Source organism: Dysidea avara, chromosome 1, assembly GCF_963678975.1.
Source record: "Dysidea avara chromosome 1, odDysAvar1.4, whole genome shotgun sequence".
Taxonomy (NCBI): Eukaryota; Metazoa; Porifera; class Demospongiae; order Dictyoceratida; family Dysideidae; genus Dysidea; species Dysidea avara.
In genome coordinates, this window is record NC_089272.1 from 47,113,163 (window position 1) to 47,128,636 (window position 15,474).

At 38.4% G+C, this 15,474-nt stretch overlaps 2 protein-coding genes across 2 annotated transcripts in view; both read right to left on the reverse strand.

Annotated features, from left to right (window-relative positions):
- LOC136250687 (uncharacterized) overlaps window positions 1-2,693 on the reverse strand; it is a 42,478-nt gene extending 39,785 nt beyond the window's left edge. The window contains exon 1 of the mRNA XM_066042916.1: window positions 2,439-2,693. Coding sequence (XP_065898988.1) covers window positions 2,439-2,661 — 223 coding nt within the window. The 5' untranslated portion in view covers window positions 2,662-2,693. The remainder of the gene's footprint in view (window positions 1-2,438) is intronic.
- Window positions 2,694-7,546: 4,853 nt separating this feature from the next.
- The window catches only part of LOC136247126 (hemicentin-1-like), a 33,678-nt gene continuing 25,750 nt past the window's right edge, over window positions 7,547-15,474 (reverse strand). Inside the window, exons 10-11 of the mRNA XM_066038751.1 lie at window positions 7,661-7,927; window positions 7,547-7,587 (exon numbers count right to left, since the gene is read on the reverse strand). Coding sequence (XP_065894823.1) covers window positions 7,547-7,587; window positions 7,661-7,927 — 308 coding nt within the window. The remainder of the gene's footprint in view (window positions 7,588-7,660; window positions 7,928-15,474) is intronic.

Here is a 15,474-nt window from a genome sequence, read left to right on the forward strand (position 1 = left end):
ATTGACACATGCGCAGTTGTCACACGAGGCCAGCTGAGCAGCCGCTAGTGAGTGTAATCCTTAAAACCCTCCCACTACTGGTCTTATGCACTGTATGTTGTGCTAATTTTCTTTACAATGTTTATTTGTGTAGCTGGTGCCAACGACCAGCATGGCCGATTATAGTCACATCTTGTGCAGTAAGACCTTGTGTGTGCAGAATATATGCATACAAGGCCGACTAAACTCACTCGCCATAACTGCATATACATTGTGTGTATGTGTACCTAGCAGCAGCTCCCAAAGCACAACCAGACAACACATTTGAGGCACCAAATAAATGTCTTATTGCTCAAATTTTTCACCACTGTAGATAGAGCTCCACATGTATCAGACCAGATGAGCCACAGGCTGACTATATAGGCACAACTGCCACCCAAGTGTGGCACTATTACCACTGTCCGGTTCGCAAGGGCTTGTCAGCTGCTTTCATTCAAAGCTAACGCTGGCACCTTGCTCCGAGGGTGGGGGACGCACACTGCTAACCCTAGCAACTGTTGTCCCCCCTTACACTGGGAGCACCAACATGCTGCTGTTTTAATGGCAAATGTTGGCTCCAGTACGGCCAGATAGTTGCACCTACATTCTGACACACCGTTGCCAAGTGTAGACATGCGACTCCTTCTGCGTCAACTCCAGAAACAGAGCACCATTAGCTCTGGCTGCAACGCAGCATCTCCATTCCTGCTAGTAGGAATGTGACAGTATTGGGGTCTCACCTAGGATGACTGCCTTATATATATATTATAGGCTATGCCCAAGGTGGAGGCTTGAGTACAAGGAATTTGGAGGAATGAAAGCAATTCCCTGACTCCGAATTCTGCCTTACCCAAGTATCCATTGTCTTAAAACAAAAGAGCCCATACATGTTTGGCCACAAAAAATAAAGATGAATATTTATCCAGCAAAGGTAGTCGAGACCCCATACATTTACCAAACTACCCCCACAATCAATAGATCGTGGGAGGAGAAGAATGCTCATGGGAATGGTGGCTATTGATACATTCACTCCAAACAGGTGAGCGACCAACGTTAAACTAATTTCATTCAATTAGCTATATATGTTAATTTGAGCAAAATGTTGAGATTAGTGCAACATACTAAGGTATTTAAATTACACAATTACACAGCAGTGCAGACAATTACTTTACTGTTTTGGTTAGCTAATACATTTAAAAATTAGCGACCTTACGTTGTGTCATTTGTGTGATATTGAGTTTTAGTGGATTATTGTTGATACATTGCCATAATCATGCCAATGTGGTCCCTCCTGTGGTAATGCAGTGTATACTGTATATGCTTTGTGCTTATATACCAATATTTAATTTAATTAGTGGTTAGACTGTGCAGTTTGTAATGCTACAAACTAGCTTGTGACACTGGTAACAACTTTGATCTGACTTCCCTTGTTATATTAGTCTATATTTTTTATGAACAATATTCCAAATATTTCTTTGTGCTTTCTGTGTACTTTTTGCAACATAAAATAATATGGACAAACACATACCATATGAATGAATTGTAAGCTGTGTCTGTGAAGCAAGTTACTAACCTTGATCTGGTACTACAAATGGGTAGAAATAAAGTTTGAATAGAAGTGACAGCTCAGTTATTTTTATTACTGAAGATACAGTATACGATTCATATCATTGTCGGGGGTACACAGGCAGCGAGTGCACCACCCTCCCTACTCTTAACCCCTACAATACATCACATTTAGAGTTTCATGAAACTTGAACATGCTTAATGATGTTTAACCAAAGCAGCTTAGTGGTGATCTCAAAGGTGAGGAAAAAGGGGGTGTTCCCACCCTCCCCAACCTGTACCAATCCTCAAACCAAAGAAATAATTTGAACAAGATCCAATAAAACATTCATCACATGGAAACTCTCTAAGTGTTTTATTACAAAATTTTCCTGATTTTCTACCCGTTCACTCACAATTCGGGGCAAAACACGTGTACTAGTAGCTGCTGATTGACTCTGTTGGGGTGAGATGTGACAGTGGGAAACCAAGAGGAGGGTGGACACGATTATGAGCTACTAAAAATAAATGCTTAAATCATTTATTCTATGCTGATCAACACTAAAATTGAAGAAAGAAGAAGCAAAGCAATGTACGCAAAAAGCTGAGGCAATCATGCACAATGTGCATGAGCGTGCATGAGCATCACCTTAACCAGAGAGGCTCATTAAAAGATTGTAAAGCTTACTCAAAATTTGATCTAATTATTCAGTAAACCCCACTGTTTGCTAGTTTTGTATTACGACTATTAAGGATCACATGAAGTACCAAGCAGAACTATGCAATTAAAGCACATAACACTAAAACGATCTCCTCTAGAAGGATCTGTGGTCACTTGTGCATCATCATGTCTTGCTTATTAGCCCAATACTCACTTCTCACATTCACAGTAGAACTATTAGACACAACTGATCCAGCCTCATTGCTCACACTACACCTGTACATGTACTCTCCAATAGTCAGTGTTGTATCAGTAGTGTATGATGTTGTGCTATCATTACTAACAGTAGTCCAACTACTACCAGAACTTCTCTCCCAGGAATATACTAGTGCTCCTAGACCACTAGCTCTACACATGAGAGTGATACTTCTTCCCATTGGTACATCACCACCTGTTGGGTGATGTGTGATCTCTGGAGGACCTAAATAAGCACAAAAAACCACAATTATCTTATTCAACATACCTACATACAACATTGGCCCACATATAATATTCTATGTATATTTGTTACACTCAATCTGCAATAAAGAACCTTAATGCAACATATTACATACAACTCATAGGAGGTGGAAGGGTGTTAGAATTGAGGGTGCCCAAAATTTAGGGATCATGGAGGTTGGGGTTTATATGGCCAAAATTCACCCGAAAACCAGCTTCATAATACCATTCTGGCACCTTGACAGTATTGGTTAGGTATAACCAAGCCCAAAAGTGCCTTCAGTATGACCCAATAGATTGTTACAATTTTAAAAAATTTTGTTCAGTGGAATTTTCTACTGACTAACTGCCTGCCTGTCTGCCTGCCCGCCTGCCTGCCTGGCATACCACCAGGGCCGCCCAGAGAAAATAAGGGGCCCAGGGCAAAGAGTTAAAGTGGGGCCCTTGACCCAAGTTGTAAGGTGAAGACCAAAAAAAAAAAAAAAAAAAAAAAAAAAAAAAAAAAAAAAAAAAAAAGGTCACAACCTGCTGGCAATGACAATAACTACCCATCACCAACCATATCTCCTTATCTATAAGCTTGCTACACTGCTCCTCTGAAGAATACTGTGACTGCTCTATTAGAGTATTTAGATTTGACTGCTCTATTAGAGTATATCGATCTTTTAAACAGGTATTCAGGGGGCCCTTCATGGGGCCTCCTGGGGCCCCTTTCAGGCTGGGGCCTCCTGGGGCCCCTTTCAGGCTGGGGCCCGGGGCAAAATGCCCCAGTTGCCCCCCCTGTGGGCGGCCCTGCATACCACAGTACATACAATGCATGCATCGTGGAGTTACAATTTTTTAATTGTTTTTTTTTTTCAAAAGTTATTTTTAACAGGGAGGCAGCACCAGCTGAAGCTGTTATTCAGCTAAAACCTGCAAATAACATACATTACTTTGTCTCTTCTGTGTCCCATTTCTTTATGCTGACAACCCATTGTGTCATACCACGATACATGGTTTTCATGCATTTGTAAATAGGAATCATCAGTATTTTCTGTGGTGACTGGATTGATTGCAGAGGCACTCCTGTTCTTCATTTGCAACACTGTGTGGCGGACTGAAAGCAAAGCATAATGGCCATCACTTTCAAGTCAGAAATTGATATTTGGGATGCACATACTTTCCATATTCTTTGCGGTGACTGGATTGATTGCCCTTCTCCTGCTGTTTTTTATTTGACTATATTTTGGAAAACCATAAATTTGGGCACATGCAAAATTTGTGGGAAATTCAATTGAAAATTCAGAGCTTTTTGAAAATTAATTGTTTTGCACATTTTGATCAAGCAATTATTGAGACTTCTTGCTATGAAATTTCACACCCATAGCTTCATTTTTTTAGGAGATATACTCAATTATATCAGACCATGTAGTAGTTTTACACTGCGTGGGACAACAATTAACTTACAAGTTGGGTAATTTGTCCATCCCTAAACCAACATTTCTTGCCTTAAAACAACAATACATGTGATTTAACTGAAGAAAAACACAAAGAAAGGCTTTGGTTAAACTCTCAGTGATCTCTTTTATCCATTTTAGATGGTAGGAATGGAAATCTTTGTCAACAAAGTGATTTGTCACCATTCGTCACACCTGATCACTATGCAATACTATAAACTAATAGTAAAAAGTTACTGTAGTTTGTTATGCACTAGACAAGAAATCAGCCATATCTTTGGAATGCTTCAATGTAATGGGATGAAATTTTAACACAAGGTAGATAACCACTCAGTACTTCATTTTAGCAATTAAAAAAGAAATCTGACCAATGTGCCAAAATGTATGATTTTCCAAAATAGGGTCACCGTAGCACTGTGTAACGGGCTGAACATAGCTGAAAGCAAAGCGCTATTGTCACTTCATCTTTGAGTCAATAATTAATAGCTGGGGCGTACATTCAGACAAAAGTATTCACCATCCTTTCTTTTGATGCAGTATGCATGGTCATAATAACCAATGTTACAAAAAAAGTAAACAAACAAGTATAAGGAAAAATTAAGAATTTTAAGTTCGGTTAAGGATCATTGAAAAGAGTAGGGAAACAAGGTACACCTGCAGATATACTGTAATAAACATTTAATCCCTAATTTAGTAATGAATAGACTGAATTGGGGATTTAATGTTCACTAGTACAGATGCAGGTGTAGGCTGCCTCTCTCATTTCCCTACTTTTTTCAATGATAAAAGTTACATTCCTGATTTCTCCTTATACTTGTGCTAGTACGTGGTAGTAGGTGTGCGGGGCACACCCAGCATGAGTTCTAATACTAAGGGGGTCTGAGGGGAAGACCCCCTTCAAGGAAAGTTTGAAAATTATGTGCCTGGAAGTTAAATTTAGGGGCAATTTCGGTGGTTTTAGCAGTTACAAAAACTTTGTCGCATTTACTGTACATTTAAATTTTATGAATTAAAAATTATGGAAAATAACACCATCTTTCAAACAACACATTATAACTTCCGCATACTTCAGTTTACAGAGATGGAGTTGCATTTATCAGAATCATTGATAAATATTGTTGCGTATTGAGTGATATGCATGATTTTGTATAGCAACCAATGGAAATGAGAGGGGAGAGCCTTGTATGGCAAATTTATGCATCCAGGTAGAAAATTGTACTATGAAAAAAAAAGAAAGTTTTTTCGTATGTTTTGTGATGTATCTTTGTAAAATGGCCAGTTAATCCATTTGTTTGGGTGAATTTTTAATCTGTACAATTCACCTCATCGAATGAGACCTAGTTTAGCAAATTTGGGTAAGGGCAACCCACTGCACTTTTGAGGTTTGCGTACTGAAGTAATGAATTTCTCTCATAGAAAATTGTATGGAGCGCGCATTGTGGTGGAGTCAACTGTTAACAACTGCCACTATGAAAGTGTTATAACAAAAATTTGGATGCCATTGCATAGAGAAATTCAAGGGCTTTTTTATATATGGTTTGTTGGGCAAACTATGGATTCCAATGGGTGCACTCAGCCTTATTTGTATATATCACAAATACATGTATTTTCTATTGGGAAAGAAACAATGGCTATTCAAAATATTTAAACTGATCAGTGGGAGCTACAAAAAGAACATGAAGTAGTTTTTAGGCTGTTTTAATGTATATTTCATAAGAATTAAGGTTAAAATTTAGTGGTTTTGTAAAATTTTCCAAATGTTACAATTTTCATTAGCCTTTTTTGATATGAAACTTTAATATTTGCTTGTCTGTTGTATTAGAGTGAGTGCTCTATTGGGGTAACTCTTCTATTAGAGTATCTCAATCTTGATTGACCAGTGTCTGTAAACCTTGCAAGAGTTCACATACAGTAGAAACTATTGCACAATATACAGAGAGGATTATAACTAGTCTTCGTTGATCTGACATTATGTCAGATCAAAGTCAAGGTTGATCTGACATGATCTGACATTGTATGGCAATTCTTAGCAGCATGCGTAAGCATGTCAAGTTGCGGCATACCCCGTGAAAAAAAAGGATTTTCAAAGCTTGGATGTGAGTAATTTGATACCCAAAACTCTTTCAGCAGCCATGAACTGTTACATTGTTAAACCACATACATATAAATCTGTAATAAAAACATTATAATGATTTGATATGAAATTATCCAATGTGATGTTTTGTGACATGTATCTATATCAGTTATGGTTTTAACTGCAGGACATTTAAAACCCCTTTAGAAACCACTAAAACAAGTGTTTGAGCATGTGGTAGAATGGTGCAGATTGCACTTCATTGAAAGGTGCAGGTTCAATTCCCGGAGTCAGACAGCTTATTTTTTTCGCTTTTTTTAGCCTGTTAGGTACACCTTTTAAAAAGCTGTTCGACTGCTCTATTAGAGTAACTGACTGTTCTATTAGAGTATATCGATCATTTTTAGCGGAAATCGGTCGGTCATCCTTGACCGGTTTAGTAGGTAATTGGGCGGCCTTCAAGCTAATTGGTCGGTAAATGTCCGATGGCCAACCGTTATAATCCACTCTGATATAGCTTTGAATTGAGGGTGCTTGAACACCCTCAGTACTTCCTCTTCCGCTGCCTATGCAACTGTTGTTGAATAAAAGAGATGATTTTATTATTATGAATAGATTTATGGGTTTTACTCCCAGTACATGATAAAATAGCTATTGAAGTTGAAAGAATCAAAGACTCACTTATGTACTGTCAATTTGTACCTACACCAAATCAACCAAGCTGTAAAAAAGGATGCGACCCCAAAACTGTGGTGAAAAGAGTTGTGAAATATGCTGCAATGTTAGGTTAAGGGAAAATTCTTAATAATGGAAATTCAGGTGAATTTGTATTGCTTCCTCAGGATAATAACCTGAATCATCATTATAAAATTTGTGCCATTAACCTACCCTAACAACTTCCTGATTGCTACCCCAACTTAATTTGATTCAACATTAAATCTTACCCTGGACTTTCACAATATTTTTGGTATACAGTATAACCATCACATTTATTCATAAATGCTTTATTACTTGTGTTTTTTCTTACTAGAAAAAAGTTTATGCACCTGCATTCACTACATACAGAATGACTTGAAACATAGCTGAGCTCATTACAAGGTAGTCAGTAACATAATATATAGCTGACAGAGTTGCTTGCTACATAGTTGCATAAAGAGTAATTTTAATTTGATAGAATGGTGGTACTTGCTGAAGGGTAACTTGGTTGTAACTGAACTGTCTACTGAGAGAGACTTGTTATGTAACTCTCTACAGGGTATCTTGTAAGGCAGCTTAACCATTTACTGGGTGACTTGAAGTATAGTCAATCTATCAAAAGGGTGAATTGCTTGTAGCTACCTGAACAGGGTGACCTATAACATAGGGATGTGGGAGGACCTGTGGACACTTGTGTCATCATGTCTTGCCTATAAGTATAACACTCACCATACACATTCACAGTAGCACTATTAGACACAACTGATCCAGCCTCATTGCTCACACTACACCTGTACATGTACTCTCCAATAGTCAGTGTTGTATCAGTAGTGTATGATGCTGTGTTATCATCACTAATTGTAGTCCATCTCCTACCAAATCTTCTCTCCCAGGAATATACTAGTGTTCCTAGACCACTAGCTCTGCACATGAGAGTGATGCTTCTTCCTATTGGTATGTCACTATCTGTTGGGTGAGTAGTGATCTTTGGAGGATCTAAATAGGCACAATCATATTATTCGATGTAAATAAAACAGTGGTCCCATAAGTGACATTCTAAGTGCTTATTTGGTATGCTCAGTATACAAATATGTTGATGCTGAGCTACTTCAGTAGATAGTTACAAACGGTGTTTTATTGTTGAGGAAGCAAAACTCAAACAAACTGCTTTAAACTATCTTCTTTATTGTTTACTGTTATGTATGATATTTTCTTAATAGCTATTCCTTTGACAAAGCCTTGAACCTGCTTCTCATTTCACTCATACCAGGGACTTGCACCTTGCGACTTGAATGGATATGCAGTCTATAAGGCCCATACTGTTGCTTTTTTGGTCATTACAACACCAGCACAGACTACTAGGAATGTTATTCACATTATATTCAGACCCTCAGTTATACTTGTACTTTGTACTGAAGCAAAGTAGCTACTTGTAGAAGATTTACATTGCACTGCAAGCATGTATAAAATGCTGTAGCAAATCAATGATGTAAAACATTTAATTATCCAAAGTGCCATAACTTTAATAGGAATCTCCTAATGACACGATTTTTTCACCATGTAACCACTCAATGTAGTAAAAAGCATGAGCTTGGTAAAACTTTTCTAAAGCTAGGGGCAGATCCAGGATTTTGCTAAGAGGGGGCACACTTATAGAAGTCACTCCACAGTGTGAGAACACACTCTGTGAAATACGAAGCATGAGCTTTCTAGGGATGTCTGAGGGATGTTCTCCCAGGAAAGTTTGAAAATTTAACATTATGAGATTGAATTTGGAGGACTTTTTGACTGAAATTTGTTGAAAGTTCAACACTGGAAGTATAAATGTTAATAGTATAGCTACTAATTTAAAAACAGAATTATAGTATAGTGCAAAGGCTCCTCCCTAAGGAAATTTTGAACAATTAACATTCTAAGATTGAATTTGGTGGCAATTATGACTGAAATTTGTCACATCACGGCATGTTACGGCATGCCCTACACAAACCACCCTTCCACCGCACCGAGCTCTAAGCACATTACTTCACATGATAACTACATAGAAACATCATTTCATGTACATGTATACACATATGTACATACAACAACTCTTTGGGGGAGGTAGGGCAACTGAGGTGAGGCGCATTTGCTTGAAGGGGAATCATGTGTTATCACTGTCCCAGTTGTGCCATGCTTACTGCTATCTTTGATGATGTAACTTACAAGACATAAATAACGCCCAACAGTACATACACCCAACAGTGCCTATGCCCAACAGTACCTATGCCCAACAGTGCCTATGCCCAATTATAACTTCATCCAATAGTGCCTACACCCGACAGTACTCACAGCCCACAGTACCTACACCCAACATTACAACACTCTAGCATTACCAACATTCAGTGGCAGCACACATTACAAACATCTAGTCACAACAAACATTACAAACATTTAGTTGCAACAAACATTATGAAAATTCAGTCACAATAACATTCAGTCGCAACAAACAGTACGCACATCGCAACAAATAACCAATGTAATCGCAACACATAACCACATTTAGTTGCAACAAACATCGCACATATAATCGCAACACATAAGCAGATATAATCGCAACCCCTCGCTGTAAACAACTATTTTGGGGAAAATTGGGTGCAATTGCTGAACTTAGTTAAAACTAATTCAGTCCAAAGATGCGTAATACGACTTACCAATAAATGCTATATTCAAACTGGTTACTTTTGTTGCGACTAAATGTGCCTATGTTTGTTGCAGCTAAATGTGGTTATGTGATATAAAACATAACACATAATGATGTATTTTTTGCAGAAATTGTGTGGTATCTGTTTGTCATAATTGAATTAATGTTCTAGTACTATTGCTGTATGCATACAATATCAAAGCTCACAATGAATACAACATCATGAGTGACAAAATCCATTGGCTGTAACACTGATTTACCATACTACTCATTACTGGTACATTATGACTATGTAATGCTGCCACATGTGATGGTAACTAACCATTAATGACATCAGAATCTATGAATGATGTAATGTATATAGTAGTAGTATAATCAATATGTATCTGTATAATTATTATTATCACAGTGGTCGTGTTGATACCATAAATGGGGTCTACCACTACTGGGACGAGTCATCAAGTTGTGCTGCTGCCCCCTTTGAATAGCTTCTTATGTACTGACCGTAAGATTAGATGACAAACATTATTCCATTTACCATGGCTATGGGACATGCACAACCATAAATATGTGACATGTTTTATGTGAATCAAGACACACGGTAGTGTGTCGTGCGGCCCAAGAAGCCGGTGCGCCACACCGTGAGTATATTGACAGGAAGAACGAAAACGTCATTTTCACACCTTTGTATCTCGGTGATCACTTATCTGATTGGAACCAAATTTGCTACACAGTTGCCCGCCAGCCAAAGGAGTCTACATTCCAAATTTGAAGGAAATCGCTTCAGCCATTTCCGAGATATGAGCTGCCAAAGTTTCGTTTTTTTTCTTTTTCTTCTTTGTCTTTTCGCACACTTGCAAAAATTGCTATAACAAGCAAACGCGTACTCCGATCACCTTGAAATTTGGCACACAGAAAGGGAGTCCAAAGGCGAATCCTAGCATCAAATTTGGTACAAATCCGATGAATGATTCAGGAGTTATGACCGATTATTCGCGTACAACAAGATCGATTTGTTGTCACGCCTACAGGGTAAACCGCTTCATGGAATGAGTTGAAAATTGCTATGTAGATGGAGTAACCATCGTAGGAGTGCCTTTTGGTGGTTTGAAAGGAATCGAGATAAAGACCACGGAGATATGACACAAATCCCAACCTGTGTCACAATTACGCGATCGATTTTTATGAATAAAAAAGTATTAGTTTTCACGCCTACTAGGCAAACCGCTTAGAGCAATGAGCCGAAAATCGGTGTATAGCTGGAATAATCTTCATAGAAAGTCCTTGCAGTAGTACAGAAGAATCGGATTACAAACCACTGAGTTATGATTCGAAAGCCAACTCCGTGTAGCAAATGCGAGATCGAGATACTCTAATAGAACAGTCACCCTAATAGAGCATTCGGCTAATTTATTTACTCCATTATAGAATTTTATTACATCACAAGTTATTCTGTAGGGAGTTCAGCTGCAAACAGTTAATCTTATAGACAGTTCAGGAAGAAGACAGTCACCATGTGGAGAGTTAAGCAAATATACCACTATAGAGATTCAGAACATTACAAGTCACACTGAAGAAAGTTCAGCTATAAACAAGTCATGCACTGTGTAGAGAATTCAGCTACAATTAAGTCACTCTCTAGAGAATTCAGCTACACACAAGTCCCTGTGGAGAGAGTTCAGCTACAAACAAATTACCCTTTAGAGTGATCAGCTAGAAACAAAACACTTTGCAGGGTGTTCAACTGCAACAAATCAACCTTTAGAGCAATCGGCAATGAACAAATCAACACAAATCTACCTGTAGAGAGATCAGCTAGAAACAAATCACCCTGAAGAGAGTTCAGCTACAAAAAATCACCCTGTAGAGACATCAGCCTTTATGGGGGCCGCACCTTTTTTTACAGCTTGGCTGTTTTTGATTAGATACAATGTATCCTCTGGTGATATTCTATGTACCCCATATATTTTCAATGAAACTACATGACTGACTTCAGCGGTCGTATCAATATGCACACAAACATGAGCAATGTAGGTTAATGTAAAGCTACACGTAAATATGCATGACAGTGACAAGTGCTACAAATTAAATATGACACATAACTCTAGTACATGTGTTAATGTATCCTGATGACATGTTTGGATAATGTACAGAATGAAGTGTTTGAGTTGAACTGAATATCAGGGATCTTTGTGCAAATGTAATAAGGGTATTAGTGATTATCAGGGATCCAAGCTTGTTAACTATGGAGCATGCATCATCTACTGTATAGTAATTAAGAGGACATACAGAGGGATCAATAAAATTGTTAATGCTGAAGCCCACAGGAGCAGACAGGTGAGGGCACTGAAAGGTTCTAGTTTGAGTGCACTGTGAGCTATGTGGAGTGTGGGCCTGTGTCCAAAGTTACACCCTTGTCAAATGTCAGATAAGAACAGCTGTACAAAAGCCTTGTCAGGGTGATTACATAGTTCACACTCAAGAGTGAGTGGTACTGTAGTAGTGGGGTGCATGCACCCCACTTATGCATGCTGGGTAGGGGAATCCCCACAGATAAGGTGGGGCAAGTGCGCTTTGTAATTGGGTGCACACCTTTGTATTGTTCGCAAATGTTGAGGCATTGACAATTGGTGCGTTGGCAAATTCTTAAGTTGTTCAAATCACAGCAGATTTGCGTGAGTGATTGTGGTGAGAAGAGTGGAGGTGGTAGGATGGACTGCTAGGGGATAGAATGGATTGACCACCTGGGGACGGATGGGACAGTTCCAGGGGTTTGGAAGGGGATTAGCTCTCCATCAGGAGGAGCTGAAGATCTACAGTACTAGGACGGAAGGGACAACGGACAGGGAAATGGTGCATGTGGTCAGCGTTCTGGTTGGGATTGGGTATATATGGATAAGCACTCTGCTAGTGTATCCAGGTGATGTACATCCCAGCATGGCATGGGATAGCTGGCAGCCAGGGTGCAGAATTTAATATCGTAAGTCATCCAAGCTGAGGGGGGCGGGTTGGAAGTTTAAAGTAGTGTTGTACCGATACTTGTTTGAATTATCAGTAAATGCCGATATTAGCTAATTTTACAAGTAGCGGTAATAATTACGAAGTGGAGAGATTTCTTTGATTAACTAAAACCCACGATCAATCATTGATGACGGCAATGAACAGGTGAAAGTAAAGAAGCTTTGAATGCAGCGTACAACACTTAACTGTTTATAACTGTGTAGGCTTTTTTTGTGAAAGTATGGCTGCCAGGCTATAGTAGGCTGTGTATATTTATTGGCATCCCATGCAATTAGTCAATCACTTGTTACAAATGGTCTCGAATCCCACCAGAAACACTGTTTGATAAGCTGGCTTAGCTATTTTATAACTACTTGGCTTCTTTTCCATGAAGGGGTTAGTGGCAATACCTCAACAACACTGTAAAAATCTTATCCCGCTCAATTAACCACATTGATTACATTATCATTACATTTGCAATATATTATAGAAGATTTTCTGCTCCCCCTTCCTTATTCTGAAGGACTGAATATCAGTTAATATCAGCATAACATTTACAAGAACAGGCAAATATTGATATTGGTAAAATTATTGTGAAAAAAATGTGTATCGGTGCAACACTAGTTTAAGATTCTAGTGCGTAGACAGTAGTGGAGCTAATAGTGGTAGTACCTAAAATTTATCACACTGTCAAATGTATTTAATAAGGAATATTTTCAAGACTCTTGCTAGTGTGGGGATTGCCTGACCCAATAAATGATAAATTCCATTGCTGAAGCCGAGGCAACATAGGACAAAAACTAGTGTTGTTCCAGTACCAGCTTGTTATTTCAGTTCCAGTTCCAGTTCTAGAATCATAAACCTTTGAAATTACAGTTCTGGTTCCAGTTCTAGAACTATAACTGTTAGAATTACAGTTCTGGAACCATAACCTTTAGAATTACAGTTCCAGTTCTACTTCTGGAACCATAACCTTTAGAATTACAGTTCCAGTTCTACTTCTGGAACCATAACCTTTGGAATTACAGTTCCAGTTCTAGTTCTAGAACTACAACCTTTAAGAATACAGTTCTGTTTTTAGTTCTGCACAATTAGTTAAGTGCTCCATTTCTAAAACAATGCACAGCGTGCGCTAAACTATGGATTTTGATTTGAATGTGTTATGTATACCTAAACTATGGATTTTGATTTGAATGTGTTATGTATACCTAGACAGAGCAACTACTACAAAACCAACTATACATGCAAGGCATTGATGTTCCGAGGCTTTGATTATGAGGGATGATTTGAAGTTAATTATCAAACATTAAACTAGCACATTTTGGAATGACAGAAACACCTAGGTAGTGAGAATTATTGGTTTCACTTCTGAATCAGTGTTGCATTGGGTGTATACAATCACTGGACTGGATCATGGACTAGACCAGTGGACAGACCACGTGGATAGTGGACAAGCCATGGACTCGACTAGTGGATAGACCATGGACTGGACAAGTTTCTTTCTTTTTATTGCAAGTATTTAGGAAACTGGTTGTAACTACAGTATTTTTTCCACAGCTACACTAAATTTAGACTATACATGTAGGTGGACCTGTAAACTTACAGCTTGTATATGGAAAAGCAAGATTGACAGATAAACTACAGCTACTTAATTTTGCTTACTTGAATGCCCATAGCCAGAGTTGGGGAAGTTACTTCATGAAAGTAATATCTAATCAAAAACAGCCAAGCTGTAAAAAAAGGAGTGCGGCCCTTGAAAAGGCTATGGTGAAAAAAGATGTGAAATCCAAGGTGGCGGCCAAGAAATGGCTGTGATGGTAGGTTAATGGTAAAAATTTTAATAACAATTCAGGTGAATTTGGTGCCGCTTGGTCAGTTGGCACAAAATTCACCTGAATTGTCGTTATTAAAATTTTTACCATTAACCTACCATCACAGACATTTCTTGGCCGCCACCTTGAATTTCACATCTTTTTTCACCATAGCCTTTTCAAGGGCCGCACTCCTTTTTTTTACAGCTTGGCTGTTTTTGATTAGATTTCACTTCTTTTTGTATTTGTATACCCCAAAGCCGGCCTATGGCCAGCTTTGGGGCTTTTCAACCTATATATATATTTTTTTTGCCCCACAGAAAAAAGAAAAAGCAGATTTTATAAACACTTTAACTCATTCTGGTTTTATCAGTAAATGTACAAATTATATATATAATGCATATATCAAGATTTCATAATATAAAAAGAGAACATATATTTATTACATGTCAATTAATCCCCACAGTATAATTTGCAGCTGATCTCTCTACTGGGTGACTTGAAATGTAGCTGAAATCTCTACAGGGTGATATGCTTGTACGTAGATGAACTCTTTACAGGATTCCCTCTACAGGGTGACTTGACTCTAGCTGAACTCTCTGCAGGGTTATCTGTTTGTAGTTGAATTCTCTACAGGGTGATTTGTTTGCAGCTGAACTCTCTACAAGGTAACTTCTTCTAGCTGATCTGTCTACAGGGTGACTTGTTTCTAGCTGGTCTCTCCACAGGACGATTTGTTTGTAGCTGAATTCTCTACAGGGTGATGTGTTTGCAGCTGAACTCTCTACATGGTGGTTGCTTTGTAGCTGAACTCTCTAAAAGGTGACTTCTTCTAGCTGAATTCTCTGCAGTGTGATCTTTTCATAGCTGAACTGTCTACAGGATAATTTGTTTGCAGCTGAACTCTCTACATGATGATTTCTTTGTAGCTGAACTCTCTAAAGGGTGATTTGTTTGTAGCTGAACTCCCTACAAGGTAACTTCTTCTAGCTGATCTATCTACAGGGCGATTTGTTTGTAGCTGAGTTCTCTACATGGTGGTTTCTTTATAG